Source organism: Odocoileus virginianus, chromosome 16 (genome assembly GCF_023699985.2).
Source record: "Odocoileus virginianus isolate 20LAN1187 ecotype Illinois chromosome 16, Ovbor_1.2, whole genome shotgun sequence".
In the NCBI taxonomy this organism is placed as follows: domain Eukaryota; kingdom Metazoa; phylum Chordata; class Mammalia; order Artiodactyla; family Cervidae; genus Odocoileus; species Odocoileus virginianus.
In genome coordinates, this window is record NC_069689.1 from 21378304 (window position 1) to 21395433 (window position 17130).

At 35.9% G+C, this 17130-nt stretch overlaps 1 protein-coding gene across 2 annotated transcripts in view; it reads right to left on the minus strand.

The window, feature by feature from the left end:
• Positions 1 to 17130, minus strand: part of TOGARAM1 (TOG array regulator of axonemal microtubules 1) — a 79590-nt gene that overhangs the window by 8451 nt on the left and 54009 nt on the right. For both annotated transcript variants that reach the window (XM_020881394.2, XM_020881391.2), the window contains 6 exons: positions 14077 to 14230; positions 7300 to 7405; positions 6763 to 6998; positions 6204 to 6362; positions 3300 to 3426; positions 850 to 968 (listed from right to left, as the gene is read on the minus strand). In XM_020881394.2, the coding sequence (XP_020737053.2) occupies positions 850 to 968; positions 3300 to 3426; positions 6204 to 6362; positions 6763 to 6998; positions 7300 to 7405; positions 14077 to 14230 (901 nt within the window). The remainder of the gene's footprint in view (positions 1 to 849; positions 969 to 3299; positions 3427 to 6203; positions 6363 to 6762; positions 6999 to 7299; positions 7406 to 14076; positions 14231 to 17130) is intronic.

Here is a 17130-nt window from a genome sequence, read left to right on the forward strand (position 1 = left end):
ATATAGGTGCAAAAATTAAAAGAAATAGAAAAAAAGTTTAATAAGTAACTTTTATTTATTTTGAGGACTCAGAACATACTCTCTTAACTTTCATATATAAAATACATTCATATATAGCATTACATTCAGGGCGTGTAGTACTTTCCTCTGTGAACTACACTTTGAAGAGCAAGGCTCCAAAATTCCATGGATTTTTATTTTTTATAAAATTTATTATTCAAAGATATACAAACACAGAAAGTGTGAAAGATACCTACGCATCTACTCATATAATTTTTAAAGTAATGTTTAAAACATATTTTAAAATACACCAAAGAGATCGTAATACTTCTGAAAGATTTTTAAAACCTATATAATCAATCTATTAAATACTGCTTAGTAGTTTAAACCTGTTACAAAATTACATATATAATTATATTTAAAAAAATTTTAAGAGTATCTCTTTTTCTGGTTGATGGTTATTACAGGTGATTGGTTATACTCTTTCAATGCTTGTATTTCATACAGGTTTTTTTCTCCCTTAACCGTAACTATGTATTACTTTTATAATCAAGGGGGGAAGTCAAGGCTATAAATTGAAAAAAATTAAGAGTTGTCCAAGACAGGCCTAATATTGACAAGTTCAATAACACTAAAGTTTTACTAAAGTTTAGTTCACGTAAAAGTGAGGTGCTGTGAATAAATAATTGCCTTGTTAAATCAAATTATCTCATATTTTCTAAGTCCTTACCAACTTTCAAAACTCCATTAAATTCTGACAAACACCCCTGGAATAGTTCATGAAAATATTCCAATGAGACTACCATGAGACTAAATGAGACTATCATCAGTAGGGAGTAATGATTCTACCTTTCAGTTGAATTGAAAGCATCCCTAGAAACGGATGATGACCTTATATTTCCAACACTGCCAGTATGAGATCGTCTTCCTTTTGCTGAAGGAGTATCTAGTGGTATCTCTCCCAAACCCTGTGAATAAAGAGAGGCAGTGCAATAAAAGTCTTAAAACTAGTAAAAGTGAAATTAACTTGGACAATGTAATTTTCATAGTAGTCATTGCTGATCTCTTATAACTGAATGCATTTTAATAATCTGCTATATTTATGCTTTAAAGGGTATCAGATATATAAATTACCTTGCAATTAGTAGTAAATTAACAAAATATGTGCCCAACACTAGCAAGTGATATTGACTTGGTATAACTGTTTAAAATGCAAATCTTCATATCTATATTTTATAACTACTCTTCTTAAAGCTTAAAATCTATATGGAAATCATGAATTTATATAGAAAATATGAATACATCACATAAACAATGAATTCCTATGCAATACCAGTATGTGAATAAACATTTAAATAAGAACTATTTAAAATTTATTTTTTTCTGATACTTGTACTTGAAATAACTCACAGATATAATCAGCCTCATTTTAGTAAGATAATTTTTTACATGGTTATTTTGATAAATTCTATATGAATTATGCTGAAATCTCATACCAATAAGAAGAAAAAATACTCTAAAATGTTTATCACCACACATATTTGAAGTAGTATCCCTTCAAAAATGAATCTTTTACCTAAGTTGACCAGAGAGGAACATAAATTACCACAGAAAAATTCCACATCATTAAACTAAGCACATTTTTGCAAAAATTAATACATAAGTAGACTACATTTTTTCTTCTGCTAAACAAAAATGTATGTTGAGCAGGTAACTATATGAAAGGGGCTTCCCTGGTGGCTCAATGGCAAAGGACCCACCTGCCAATGCAGGAGACGCAAGTTTGACCCCTGTGTCGGGAAGGTCCTCCAGAGAAGGAAATAGCAACCCACTCCAGTATTTCTGCCTGGGAAATCCCATGGACAGAGGAGCTTGGTGGACTACAGTCCATGGGTTGCAAAAGAGTTGAAAACAACTTAGTGACTAAACAGCAACTATATGAAAAGTAGGTCTATTTGTTTTCCCATCTTATAAGGAAGTCAACTCCATTCATTTCCATTACCTTATAGGTAACAAAATGTGCAGGGAATTGTATTCTCGTTGTGTTCCCAATGCTCAAAAGAACTGATTTTCTTTATGCATATATAACTTTATTTATTTATTTGCATTTTGGCCGTGCTGGGTCACCCACACTCCTCGGGCCCTCCTCTAGCTGTGGTGAGTAGGGGCTACTCTCCAGCTGCAGCGTGCAGGCTTCCCACCGTGGTGGTTCTCTTGCTGTGCCGCACAGGCTCTGGACAAGCGGGCTTCAGTGGTTGCAGCTCCTGGGCTCTAGGGCACAGGCTCAATGGTTGTGACGCTCGGGCTCATGAGCCGGGGCTGAGGTGCTCCGTGGCATGTGGGATCGTCCGGGATTGAATCAGGGATTGAACCATGTCTCCTGCATTGGTAGGTGGATTCTTAACTACTAAGCCACCACGGAAGCCCAAGAAAAGATTTTCTTTTAAATGGGTTGACTTTACACTTTTGAAAAGGGCTCTGGCCTAATATTACTATTGATAGACTCCCCCACCCCTGTCTTTTGTCTTGAAGAAAAACAAAAAATAAAAAAATAATACAACAAAAACAAAACAAAAAAATAACAAATACAAAAAACAAACAAATAAAAAAAAAAAGCCTTTGGTTTTGGGGGGAACATGATCAACCCATTCAGAAAGTTTATAATCTTTAGCTATATAGAGTTGATCATTATAAATTGATCACTCTTTTACAGTTAAGAAACTCAAAGGTAAGAAAAATAATGTTACCAACTTTTGGGTTACTTTATAAAGCACTTTTCACATTTCATTTCACTTGACAGTCCCTCAGTTACTCATTTACAGCCCTTTGGGAATACTCATTATCTACAAGGATATATGAGACGTGGGGCTTCCCCTCAGGGAACTCCTTTATCAGCAATGTGGTAGAAGCTCTAACAGTGGAACGTACAAGGTAAATACAGTACGAACTAAGTGTAATAAACATTATCCTCATTTTATAAAAATAAAAATTGTGGGTTAAAGAAATGATGTGTGTAAGATTATACAATTGCTACTTCTCAAGTTGTGATTCAAACACAAGTCTTGTAATTCCAATAAGCCACACTACTACATTCTATCAAATATTAACCTTCTATTCAATAAACATTTACTGACACTAGAATGTCTCCTCAGTACTGCAGTTGTTGAAATGCTCCTGTAGATCTATTTTGAATGGTTAACAGAAATAACCAAAGAAGTAATTATTTCTATCCTTTACCTTCCTCAGCAAATGAGCACTGCTTTTAAAGTTGTGTTATAAAATAAATTTCTTATACATACCTTTTGCCGTAAGCTTTTTACAGATTCCTTAATATATGGCAAATCTTTAGATGGGACATACTTTTCAAGCATTTTATCAAAGTTAGGATGACACATCATGAGGAAAAGCATCTTTCGACCATAATACCTATGGATATTTAAGAAATATGTAAAATAATTCTATAAATCTTAACAAGCTTAAGTTTCTGTCCTTAGATTTAATTTTTTCCCCCTAGTAGAAAAAAAAAAAACTATCAACATCAAGATTATCATCCCTATATTAAATAAGCCACTGAAATGCAGTTGTACTAACTGGCATTCTCCTGCCACCCACCTTTAAAAAAACATAGCTTCAAATCTTTTAGCTATATGTCATGGAGTCAAAAGCTATGACTATTTTTCAGGCACCCAAGAGTCCATATCAAGACTGGCATTTGGCAGAACTGTGAATTAAAATAAGTGTTTGTCCTGACTTCCTTGTCTGGTGACCTTTTGTTGCTCACAGGCTGGCCAGATGTCCTGGCCCAAGTCAACCCAAGATTCTGTACTTCTGATTCTCTTTTTTTCTTCTTGCCAAAACTTACCTGGGCTTCAATTCTTCAAAAACCTATTCTTTGCTATCTAAAATACATCCAGAGTTAGCTGGTAAATCGTGGCTGATACATTAATGAAATGTCTAATGTTCTCTAAAACTAGGTTTTTTTTTTAATGCTACATTAGTTTTAACATAATTCTTTTGGGATAATACCCTAAGCCAGGATATCATTATAATGGTAAATGATGTGGTGGAAGCGCATACTGGAGATATTTTTGGACAGGGGGTCTTATATTACCTCATAAAACTGTATTTTTCTTCTTCTTGGAGACTTGACCCTAAAATAATTACAATTATACCTTCCCCTACAACTTGGAATGTATGACACTAGAAGAACCAGAGAAGGCAAAGCTTTTGTAGGGGAGATGTATAAGATGATCTCGGAATCATTTATATCAACTAGACTTGTTCAAATGTAATGAAATTACAGAAAGGGAGGTAATATCAGAGAATAAAAGTTAGTTTTCTTGCCCTACCACCGGAATAAGGTTAACGCCAGAGAAGCAGCTCGTACGCAGTTATAGTTTCAAAGCTGACTCTACCTTGGATCCCTGAATGGTAAGGACTGTAGGTCTACCAGAGACCTTAATGGTATGTGAATGGCTAAAACAAACAAATGGGCAAGCAAAAGACAAAAAATGTAAGAAATTTATAACTGGAAAGTTGTCATTATTTTGTAATTTTAAAACTTTAAATAAGAATCTAAGAAATGACTAAATGGATTAGAAGAATTACTATGCCATTAAGGAAAAGTCAAAATGTACAAAAAACAACTATTGTAAATTCCATTTTGTTTCTAACTGGTCTATTATGATCCAACCCTCCTAAACTGTTTTGAACTTTACTGTGGTATGCACAACTTCTAAAATGGTTTCCCCAAAGATACCCTGCTCTAATTCCTACAATTTGTGAATATATGATATAACTTCCAGGATTATGTTATATTTAATGGTACAGCTGATTTTAAGACAGGGAGATGATCTGGGCGGACCTAAGTGAATCACATGAGCCCTTAAATGCACAGAGCTTTCTGTAGCTGGTAGAAGAAAAAGAAGTCAAAGAAATTCCAAGCATGAGAAGGATTCGACTTGTTGCTGCTGGCTTGAAGACGGAGGTGGGCTGCATGAAAAGGAATTCAGGTGGATGTGAGGGAGCTGAGAAAAGACCCCGGTTGACAGCCAGCAAGGAAATGGTAACCTCTGTCCAAAAATCACAAGAAACTGAATTCAGTCAACAGGCTGAGTTTGCAAGCAGATTCTTCTACAGTGCAAGAGCCCTGCACTGATACCACGTTGATATCAGCCTTAGGAAACCCTAAGCAGAGAACCCAATTAAGCATCCCAGACTTCTAACCTAAAAATGGTAAGCTAAAAGAGCCTATGTTGCCTAAATCACTATGTTAGTGGTTATTTGTTATGCAGTAATAGTAAATGAATATATTTAGTTTCTATAATATTTTTTTTACATAATGACTTCCACAAGACTAACTGTAGATACTTAAAGTAATGAACATCTCTGTCTTAAAATGTTAAAAAGTTTGATGCCCTTCTTTACTTTTTAGTCTCCACAAAGTCAAGATCCTACCTTCTCCCTTTAATCTGAGTTCACATATAACTGCCATAATTTTTAGATTCTGTATGGGGCGTTATAAACATCTAGTCAAACCTTACTAATTTTATAGATGATAAAACAGAGGCTAACAGAGGTTAAGTAACTTGCTAAGGGCTGACAGTGGCTCGATCTAGGAATTGAACCTAAGCTTCTGATTACATCCAAACTTCTGTCAGCATTACAGCTATAGTACCATCCATTACTTAATTACTCTGTTACCCTTCTCTGACCATTCTTAACGTTCATAAAATTGTTCGTCGAGTACAGACAGCAATCAAGAATTCATGGAATTTTCTAAGTGCACATATCTCATGCTATTCAGTTTGCTTCCTGTATTCTTCCTTGATTTTACCCGACTGCTTGGAAATACATCATTTTTCCCTAAATGCATTTACCTTATATTTGCCCACAATGAATTTCTTCTGTGATTTTTCTGCCTACTTATATGGTCTTGTATGGTTTTCATGCAGAGCATCCCTGGGACATGGCATCTCACTACCCAGAAGTATGTAGTGTCATCTGTAAATTTGGAGAATTCACTGTGCACTCCCTCAAGATCATTTACAAATCAGTCAAAAAAAGATCACCCCCCAGCACCAATCTGTGGGGGTCCCGCTTCTTCATTTAGAAAAATGTCCGTTCTTCTTTAACCTTTGTTTCCACATTTAAGCCCTTGTAGTAAATAAGAGACTCAACAAATGCTATTAGCATCTACTCACCTGGTTTCCGGTGAGCTGTCCTGAGCAAATTTAGCAGCAGCGGGTAATATACGGTCAGCCATATCCTTTGTTCCAGATAAAACACGCTCTGGTTCCATAAATTCTACCACATCTGACAAATGCTGGGCTGCACATCTTCTTACTGCAATGTGTAAGTGGCTAGAGGAAACATGCTCAATTACAATAGAGTTGATGTAGAAACTATTTTCCAAAGATATACCTTAAAAGTTAAATGATTACTCCTAAGCCTCAGCCATCATTGTTGTAGGCCAAAATGACAAATTATTTACACTAGCTATCCCTTCCAAGAAGTTAAAAACTAAATTTATAATCACTGACATTTATTTAGCTCCAGATCTATGAGGGTAAGTAACCTATTAAAATCACATTATTGTCTTCTGTATGCTTAGTACCTAATCTGACTTTTATCATAATGAATTATTTAATACATGTTTTCTGACTGAAATAACATTGAAATTCGCTTTTTTCCCCTATACCCCAGATTACAAACAACTGCGTTTTTAGTTTAAGGACATGTCCAGGTTATTCTGAACATTACCTTTGTCCTCCATTGATAAGCGAAACAACTGCACGTGCAGGAGTTACATTAGTGATCATAGCTCTTAATGCCTTGTCAACATCTTCTCTTATAAATGTATTTGATTCTCCTGACTTCTGCAACAAAACTTTTACGGTATTATCTAGTTCTTGATCCATGTTCTTTTTCAGGTGAGTGAAAAGATCACTTAAACAGACCACAGCAGCACGAGAAACTCCAGAGCGTAAATTTTTTACCTAAAAAAAATTTCCAAAATGTACATTTTTCTGAAATTTTGAAAGAAAATCAGTAATAATGACCTTAAAGCCAAATTTATTATCAAAGCAACATGCTTTAATATGTATAATACTATGTCTTTAAAAAAAAATCAACATTTTATAAATTTTTTTAAATGTGGCAAAGTAAGGCATGAGTTACTTTTCATACAAGCCTACTGATTTCATTTCGTACAGCTTTTCTTTTTAAGGTCAAGTAAATATGGCATGTTTATATTTTGTTATCTAAACACTCCTCAACTCAGCTGAAAAATAAGTTTACCTCTTGAACTACTGCAAAATTTGTTTCATGCAACTTTGTGTTCAGTATTTCAGAATGAAAAGCAGCTAAACATCTAATAAAGTTCAGCCCCTCAATTTTCTTCTCCCTATGAGAAAAAGAAATAAACAACAAAATCTTGTATTAAATGCGGCTCCACTGGAACAGGATCTCAGATTTCCTCTTTTGTGAGTGTGGATTATTGCCAATGACGAGACCCTGTCTATCTTCCCTTATCATGCAGGAAGCTCAAATAAAAGATATGGAAAGTTTTATCTACTCCCATAGTTCTACTCCTGATTCAAAACACCATTTATGAGCCAAAATCACTACTGACAGTCAAATTAAACATATGCTTTGTAAATAAAAAGGAACATTTCTCCATTAGTAAGCATGTCATATTCTTTTTAGAGAATAGAAAGGAAAGGAATGGCAAATGTGAGGGAAGCAATAAAACAAAAATGGAAGGAGATGAAATAACTAGCCATAATTTTGTTGGTGATCCAAGAGCAGAAAAATATCAATAAGATGGTTATGTAACTTGTATTTGTTCTTCATTATCTTACCTAATGAGACAGATGAAGGGTAGGTGAATACTAACAAGAGAGTAGATTTAAGTGGGATTGAGACATTACATTTCAAACTTGATGGTTTCCATTTTAATCATTTGAAAAATGTAAGCTGAATTTCGTTAGTTGGTAATATTGATAGTGGTTACTTTTTTAAGCATTTAAATCCCTGAATAAGTTATGGGATAACAGGGAGAAAAGACCCAAAATTCCAAGGTGGCAACAGTAAATCTATTTAGCAGATGTCTGGTTCAAGCTTTTCATTTTTCGGATAAGCATAAAACTGTTACAGTTACCACTCAGATGCATAAACAACCAGATTCTAAACACGAATAATAGAAAGTGGAGTCAAGAGAGGAAGGCAGAAAAATTAAGAAAGAGTGGCTGAAATTTTTCCAAATTTGATCAAAGCTCTAAATTCTCAGATCCAAGAACAAATCCTCAACGGGATAACCACAAAAAAAAAACACAAAATGGAACATCATTATCAAATTACTAAAAAGACTGTTAAAGGGAATATTCTTAAAAACAGCCATAGAAAAAAAAAAGGGCAAATTACATATAGCAGAACAAAGATAACGACGATAAAAGACTTTAGGTCAGAAATATGGAAGCCAGAAAACACTGAACAAAATTTAAGTGCTAAAGAGAGACCAACAACAACCAAAAAAATCAACTTAATTTAAGAAGGAATATACAAAGCTTAAACTAAGAGATTTTAAAAGCCCAGTAACTAATAGAAAAAATAAACAAGAATCCAGTAAGTATACAAAAAATTTAACACTTTCAACCACCACCAACCAACTTGATCTTCTTAACATTGACAGAATGCTACAACCAACACCAGAATGCAGACTGTTTTTTCAAGTTCATGTGAAACATCTATCTGCACAGTTCTGGTATCACGGTAATGCTGACGGTAAAGAATGAGACAGGAAGAACACCAGCTTCTTCGATGTTCTAGAAGTTTGTGTAAAATTGATTTCTTCCTTAAATGTTTGATATAATTCATTAGTGAAACTATCCAAGCATGAAGTTTTCTTTGTGGGAAAGAAATTCAAATATAATTTCCTCAGGAGATATTCGGTAATACAGATTATCTGTATCTTTTTGAGTGAGTTTTGGTAGATTGTGTCTTTCCAAGAATCTGTTCATTTCACTAAGCTGTCAAATTTATGGGCCTAAAGCTGTCTATCATATTCCTTTATTATTTATTTTTCCCTTCATTATTTATTTAATAGCTGTATGATCCGTAGTGATGATATTCCTTCTCCCATTCCTGATGTAGTAATTTGTTCTTTTTTTCATCATTCTGACTAAAGGTTTATCAATTATATTTATCTTCTCCAAGAGACTGCTTTTATTTTCATTTGTATTTCCAATTGTTTGTTTTCTATTTCATTGATTTCCATTACATTCTTTATTATTTTCTTTCTTTGCTTATTTTGGGCTTCATTTGCATTTCAGTTTTAGGTGAAATCTGAGGTCACTGATATAAAACTTTTCATCTTTTATAAATACAGGTATTATAGGGCTATAAATTCTCCTCTAATTTAGCTGTATTCCACGAATTTTGTTTAATTTTTAATTTCATTAAATGCTTTCTAATTTTTCAAAATGCTTTCTAATTTTCCATTCTTAGAGCCATGGGTGATTTCTAAGTATGATACTTAGTTTACAAATATTTAGAGATTTTCCAGGTCTGTGTTACTAACTTCTAATTTAATTCCACTGTGGTCAGAGAACAAACCTTGCATAATCTGAAACGTTTTAAATTACTTGTTTTATGTTTCAGAACACAGTCTTTCTCAGTAAAGACCCCAGGACTTGAATGAATTCTGTTGTTTTAGCGGAAATGTTCTATAAATGTCAATCAGGTCAAGTTGAAAGTCTTCTATATCCTTATTGATTTTCTTTCTTCTAGTTCTATCAATTAATGAGAGGACTGTTTGAGTTCCAACTATAATTGTGGATTTGCTTATTTCTCTGCAGTTCTACCAGTAGTTGCTTAGTATATTCTGAAGCTCCAGTATATGATAAATAAATGTTCAGGACTGCCATGTCTTTTTGCTGAATTAACTCCCTTATCAATATTAAATGGCCCTCTTTATTCGTGATTTGATAGACAGAAGTCTAAATGATTCTAATGATAAATGCCTAATGATAGTCTAAATGATAAGATAGAAGTCTAAACCTTGATTCCTGCCCCAGTATACATGACCTGAATAATACTCTCCCCTTAAGGGTGCATATGATGGGCTATTACTTCCCTCGATCGTGTTACATTATACGGCAAAAGGGATTTTGCAAGTCTCCTTACAGGTCACCAATCCTCTGTTCATGTCTTTCCTCTAGCTTCTCTAACAAATGGATTCAAATTATAACTATAGTTAAAATAATGTCTTTGTTTAGTAATTCTATAATCTATAGCAACAGTTGGAACTGGACATGGAACAACAGACTGGTCCCAAATTGTGAAAGGAGTACATCAAGGCTGTTTGTTGTCACCCTGCTCATTTAACTTATATGCAGAGTACATCATGTGAAATGCCAGGCTGGATGAAGCACAAGCTGGAATCAAGATTGCTGGGAGACATACCATTAACCTCAGATATGCAGATGACACCACACTTATGGCAGAAAGCAAAGAATTAAAAAGCCTCTTGATGAAACTCAAAGAGAAGAGTGAAAAAGTTGGCTTAAAACTCAACATTCAGGAAACTAAGATCATGGCATTCAGTTCCATCACTTCATAGCAAATAGATGGGGAAACAATGGAAACAGTGAGAGACTATTTTGGGGGGCTTCAAAATCATTACAGATGGTGACTTAAGTCATGAAATTCAAAGACGCTTGCTCCTTGGAAGAAAAGTTATGACCAACCTAGACAGCTTATTAAAAAGCAGAGATGTTACTTTACCAACAAAGGTCCATCCAGTCAAAGTTATGGTTTTTCCAGTAGTCTCATATGGATGTGAGAGTTGGACTATAAAGAAAACTGAGTGCCAAAGAATTGATGCATTTGAACTGTGGTGTTGGAGAAGACTCTTGAGAGTCCCTTGGACAGGAAGGAGATCAAACCAGTCCTTCCTAAAGGAAATCAGTCCTGAATATTCATTGGAAGGACTGATGCTGAAACTCCAATGCTCTGGCCACCAAAGAACCGACTCATTGGAAAAGATCCTGATGCTGGGAAAGATTGAAGGCGGGAGAAGGGGACAACAGAGGATGAGATGGTTGAATGCCTTCACTGACGTGACGGACATGAGTCTGAGTAAGCTCTGTGAGTTGGTGATGGACAGGGAAGCCTGGTGTGCTGCAGTCCATGGGGTCGCAAAGAGTCAGACACGACTGAGCAAATGAACTGACATACCATGTTTGGATTAGTTTCCACTGTTTCCTTTGCCCCCGCTCTCATTACGGTTGTGTTTTCCTCCCTCTCTGTATGCCTGGTAATTTGTTACCAGATGCCAGGCACTGTGAATTTTTATATTAGATATTTTTATATTCCTATAAATATTCTTAGCTTTGTTATGAGATATAGTTATTTGGAAAGTCTGATCCTCTCAGGTCTTGCTTTTATGTTCTGTTTGGTGGAACAAAAGCAGTCTTTAGCCTAGGGTTTATTCATTACATAGATGAAACAAAACTCTTTGGACTACTGTACCCAATGCCATGTGACTTGTAAGGTTTTCCACTCTGCTGGTGGGGAGAGAAAAGTATTCTTGGCCTTGTATATGCTCCAGGGATTGTTCTTTGTAACTTCTATGAGTATTTCTTATTCTGGCTTCACACGCATGCCTTGACCAAAACTCAGCTAAACATTTGACAGTAATTCTCTGAAGGATCTCAGAGTTCTTTAAGAAGCTATATCCTCCTCTGGCATTCTCCCTGCAAGGTCTAGTTATCTTGACCTCCCCAAACCCCCAGTTTCATCTCCATTTCTGCTGATATGTACATGGTTTTCCCCCTAAGCTGTGATATGAAAACTCTGCAGGAAGTTAGCAAGGGCAGTTGGAGGGTTCACCTTGTTTGTTTCTCAGGGACCACTGTCTTTCACTGCCTGGTGAACAATATTCTCAAAACCACTGCTTCATGTATTGTGTATGATTTCTTTAGTTCTTTCTAATACAAAGGCAAATCTAATACCTGTTAATCCATTTTGGCAAGAAGTGGGAGTTCAATAGTTCTTCTTTAGACATATTAAATTTAAAATGTCTACTGTAATCCAAGTGGAAGTGTCAAGTAGAAGCTTAGAGCTAACAAGCTTAGAGCTCAAGAAGATACCAGGAATTCAGATATGCACTTATGAGAAATCAGAGTATGGATGAAATTTAAAGCTATGAAACTGAATGAGATCATTTAAGAAAGGGATTGGCAAACTATGACTCACTGACCAAATCTGGCCCCATCAGTTTTCCTCTATAAGTCAAATTTTTATAAGTAAAGTTCATTTAAGCACAGCCATCCCCATTGGTTTTCAAAGTGCCCAAGGCTGATTTTTCATTATGACAGCAAAGTTGAGTAGCTGCAACAGAGACATGTGGCCTGCAAAGTCTAAAATATTTTACTGTTTGGCTCTTTATAGGAAAAGATTGCCAGCCTGGATCCTGGAAATGAATGTAAATAGAGAATGTCAGTGGATTAAATTCTGGAGCACTCCTCAATACTGAAATCAAACAGAACACCAAGAAGCACTAAGTACTGAAGCAGGAAAAAAACGAAGATAGTCTCTAATTTTTCCAAGGTGAAATGAAAAAGAAGCATATCAAGAAGGTAGTGTTGGGACTTCCCTGGTGGTCCAGTGGTTAAGAAACTGCCTGCCGATGCCGGGATACATTGGCTCTCTGATCTGGGGAGACTCCACATGCTGCGGAGCAACTAGGCCCGTGTGTCACAACTGCTGAGACTGCCCTAGAGCCCGAGAGCTGCAACTATGAAGCCCACGCGCCTAGAGCTCGCGCTGCGACTACGAAGCCCACGCGCCTAGAGCTCGCGCTGCGACTACGAAGCCCACGCGCCTAGAGCTCGCGCTGCGACTACGAAGCCCACGCGCCTAGAGCTCGCGCTGCGACTACGAAGCCCACGCGCCTAGAGCTCGCGCTGCGACTACGAAGCCCATGCGCCTAGAGCTCGCGCTGCGACTACGAAGCCCACGCGCCTAGAGCTCGTGCTGCGACTACGAAGCCCACGCGCCTAGAGCTCGTGCTGCGACTACGAAGCCCACGCGCCTACAGCTCGAGCTGCGACTACGAAGCCCACATGCCTAGAGCTCGTGCTCTGCAGCGTGAGAATTCTGCACTGCAACCAAGAGTAGCCCCAGCTTGCTGCAACTGGAGAAAGTGCGCACATAGCAAGAAAGACCCAATGCAGTCAAAAGAAAAATTAATACAAAAAAAGGGGGGGGGGAGTGTCAACTGCATTACAAACGATGCTGAGAGGCTAAGTACGATCACAGTACGTGACCAGTGTAGATTAAGCAAATGGATACCATTGCAATTTTAGTGAAGTAAAGTGACGGTCGTGGAGGGGAGGGTTGAAAGTCAGTTAAAGAAGGTTGAGAAGAAAACAGGAGGCGAAAAAGTAAACAAGTGAATTGGCATTTTTAAGGTCTTTTGCTAACACATGAGGAGAAAATAAATGTGAAAATGTGAAGAAGGTATGCAGTTTAGGAAGGATTTTTAAAAAGAAGAAATATCATGGCACATTTTTATGCTGATGAATATGATCAAGGACAAAAAGCAAAGCTGATGATGAGGTACACCCTGAGGATGAAGACAGACTGAAGGAACAGGGGAGGAAATGGGACACAGCAGTCAATACATGCTCCAGCTGAAGCAAGTGGAAGGCTACTGTCTTTCTGTTTGCCTTGATTTACTGGCTGGGCAGCTATGCAGCTGTGGTAGAAACAGAGTAAGTATTTTCAAGACTTTTGTAGGATATATTCACAGAGAAACACTTGGAGAAATGATGAAATTTGTACTTAATACTGAAAGGTTAATAAAGCTAAACTATATCCTTATAATACATGTTATAAACTGGTAATATAGTACTCTATGAGGCCCAGAGTTCAGCTATTAATTGTAAGTTGGGAAAAACCCAGACTGCCTAAGAACTTAAATAATCATTTCTAAGACTATTATAAGAGGAAATGTTTCAATTTATAAAAAACAATTTCAGAAAACTTTTCAAACAGGCATGGTTAACTCACCAATCCTCATCAGCTAAAAGCCTCAGAGCTTCTGTCAGTGCTACTTCAGGTTTGGAAAATGGCCGTAGTTCTGATGAATCCATTATTTCTGGACTATGAGTGACAGAAGGCATCCTTTCTTTATACTGTGGAATGGATCCAGGAGATGCTTCATCTAAAACAAAAGAAACATACTAAATAAAGCATAAACCAACTCTGATACCGGAGAAGGCAATGGCAACCCACTCCAGTACTCTTGCTTGGAAAATCCCATGGACGGAGGGGCCTGGTGGGCTGCAGTCCATGGGGTCGCACAGAGTCAGACACGACTGAAGCGACTTAGCAGCAGCAGCAACTCTGATACAAAGGGGTACAAATAATATTCTGACCATGGAGTCTATAAATATTTCTTACAGAAACTTATTTTAGTTTGTTGTTATTGTTATTTAGTCACTAAGTTGTATCTGACTCTTCTGAGATCTCATGGACTATAACCCGCCAGGCTCCTCTGTTCCATGGGGTTTTCCAGGCAAGAACACTGGAGTGGGTTGACATTTCCTTCTCCAGGGAATCTTCCTGACCCAGGGATCGAACCCTGCATTGCAGGTGGATTCTTTACTGCTGAGCCAGTGGGGAAGTCCCAACTATTAGTTCATTCTCCAACAAAACTGTAATACCTGATATCAAAGTTATTTTAAAACTTATTTTTATATATAAAACTATTAAATTACATTACTATAAATGTTTAAGTGGTTTTGCAGTCATGAGTCATACAACAAAGTTTAGCTTTAAGAGCTATCAATAAAAGTTGGTAAGAAGAATATGATCCCATTTTGTAAAAAAAATGTGGATGCATACCTAATTTACCATACAATTGATAACAGAAATAAAGCTTCATAACAACTGTGTATAAATTATCACTTTTGCTATTGGTATAGCATTAATGGTATATACTAAAAATCCTAAGATCATATGTAGTAGCATGATCAATGTTTCTTCCACAATCAAACATTTACTATCCACTTCCCAAATATAAGGCATTGTGCTAGATATTGGGGAAATAAGTGCCCAGAGTAATACCTACCACAAAGGCACTGTACACTGGAAGACACATGTAGTGAAGATGTCAGAAAGAAAAAAAAAAAATCAAAAAGATAAAATAGAATGTGTAATGGCTTTTGTAAATGGGTAAAGATAGTTATTTTTTCATGTTAAGAGTTTTTTTTTGGCTACCCTACATGGCATACGGGATCTTAGTTCTCCGACCAGGGATTGAACCTGCATACCCAGCATTGGAAGCACTGATTCTTAACCACTGGACTACCAGGGAAGTCCCTAAAGAGATATTTAAACACTTCATATTAGATGTTGTGACAAATGCTTTACAAACTTTACATTTAATTCTATCAACAAAGGTGCGATATATATTCTCATTATCTCCAATTTGCAGCTGAAAATATAACTGAGTTTTACAGAGGCTAAGAAATATATTCAATGTCTCAATGCTAATGACTGGGAAAGGCAGGATTTTCATCTAGGCCTACTATCACTCTTGATTTTATATAAAGAGGTCTAAGAAAGAATTTGTGCTTTCCAAACTTTATCGCATACCAGATAAGAAGATGTATGCAAAAAGATGAAAAATTATTTGGGATTACTGTTGTGATAAATTAGTACCAATTTCTGTTTGAGTAAATCATATCTGAAGAAAATTACATGACAATTAATAAACATAATAAATAGACCTCAATCATTTTTTGATGGTTCAGATGCACCCTCATTAGATTTCATAAATAAGATTGATATGTATTAAAAAAAAAAAAAAACCCTTTGGAATTATACAACCCAGAAAGAACAGCAAATTCAAAGCAGCACCACTATCATTTATTGAACTTCTGCCTGCACTGTGCTAAATGCTTCATTTACATCATCTCATTTGATTCATTCGACAACCCTATATTACTACTATTATTACTATGTTACTATTATTCCTGTATTACAGGTGAAGAAACTGTTGCTAAAGTTTTAAGGACTCCCTCTCTATATCTATTTTACTTTCATTCTCAAGAGAGAATAATTCATTAGGAAGGGATGCGTATGTAACACCAAATTATCAACCTTGGCATTATATGACAGTTTCTACTGTTTTTACCTGGAAAAAAAAGAGAAACAAAACAAAATATTACTCTGGAAAAGGAGGTGTACAGAACATCAATCTAAAGCAGTGATGCCCAGGCTAGGGGCTTTGTTTTGTTTCTTAAACTTCCATTTTTGCAGACTGATACTTTTATAAAATACAATAAAAGTGTTATGACAACAGTCTCTAAAAGGTTATTCTCACTTTCTGTATTTATCTTGTAAGTATACTCTTCTGTTCAAATAATATAAGGGTAACTTCAGGGAAGCACTCTCCTTATACTTCTTAGAAATAAAACCTGTAAAGCCTACATTATAGGTGAAAAATCACAAAATTAGTTGATGTCTCTAGAATGAATATGCAACAAATTTGCGATTTGTTACTATATATATTATTTGTTATATTTGTACTTCCATTCCTACTTTGAACTACTGGCTTAGGTAAGAAGTTTTGTGGGTTTTTCTTCCCCTAGATTTTATGACAGTAATAGTGAAATTATTTGAGAATGCTGAAAATTCAAATTTCAAATAGTTATAAATTCAAATTTCAAATAGAGTCATTCAAATTTCAAATAGTTATATATATATAGTTATATAGTTACTTATATATAAATATATATAAACCAGGGGTTTCCCTGGTGGATCAGACGGTAAAGCGTCTGCATGCAATGAGGAAGACCCAGGTTCAATACCTGGGTTGGGAAGATCCCCTGGAGAAGGAAATGGCAACCCACTCCAGTACTCTTGCCTGGAAAATTCCATGGACTGAGGAGCCTGGTAGGCTACAGTCCATGGGCTCGCAAAGAGTCGGACACGGCTGAGCGACTTCACTTTCACTTTACTTATATGTAATTAACTATATATATATAATATATACAATATTAATATATTATATATACTATTAATATATATACACACTAGTTAATTATATACGTTACT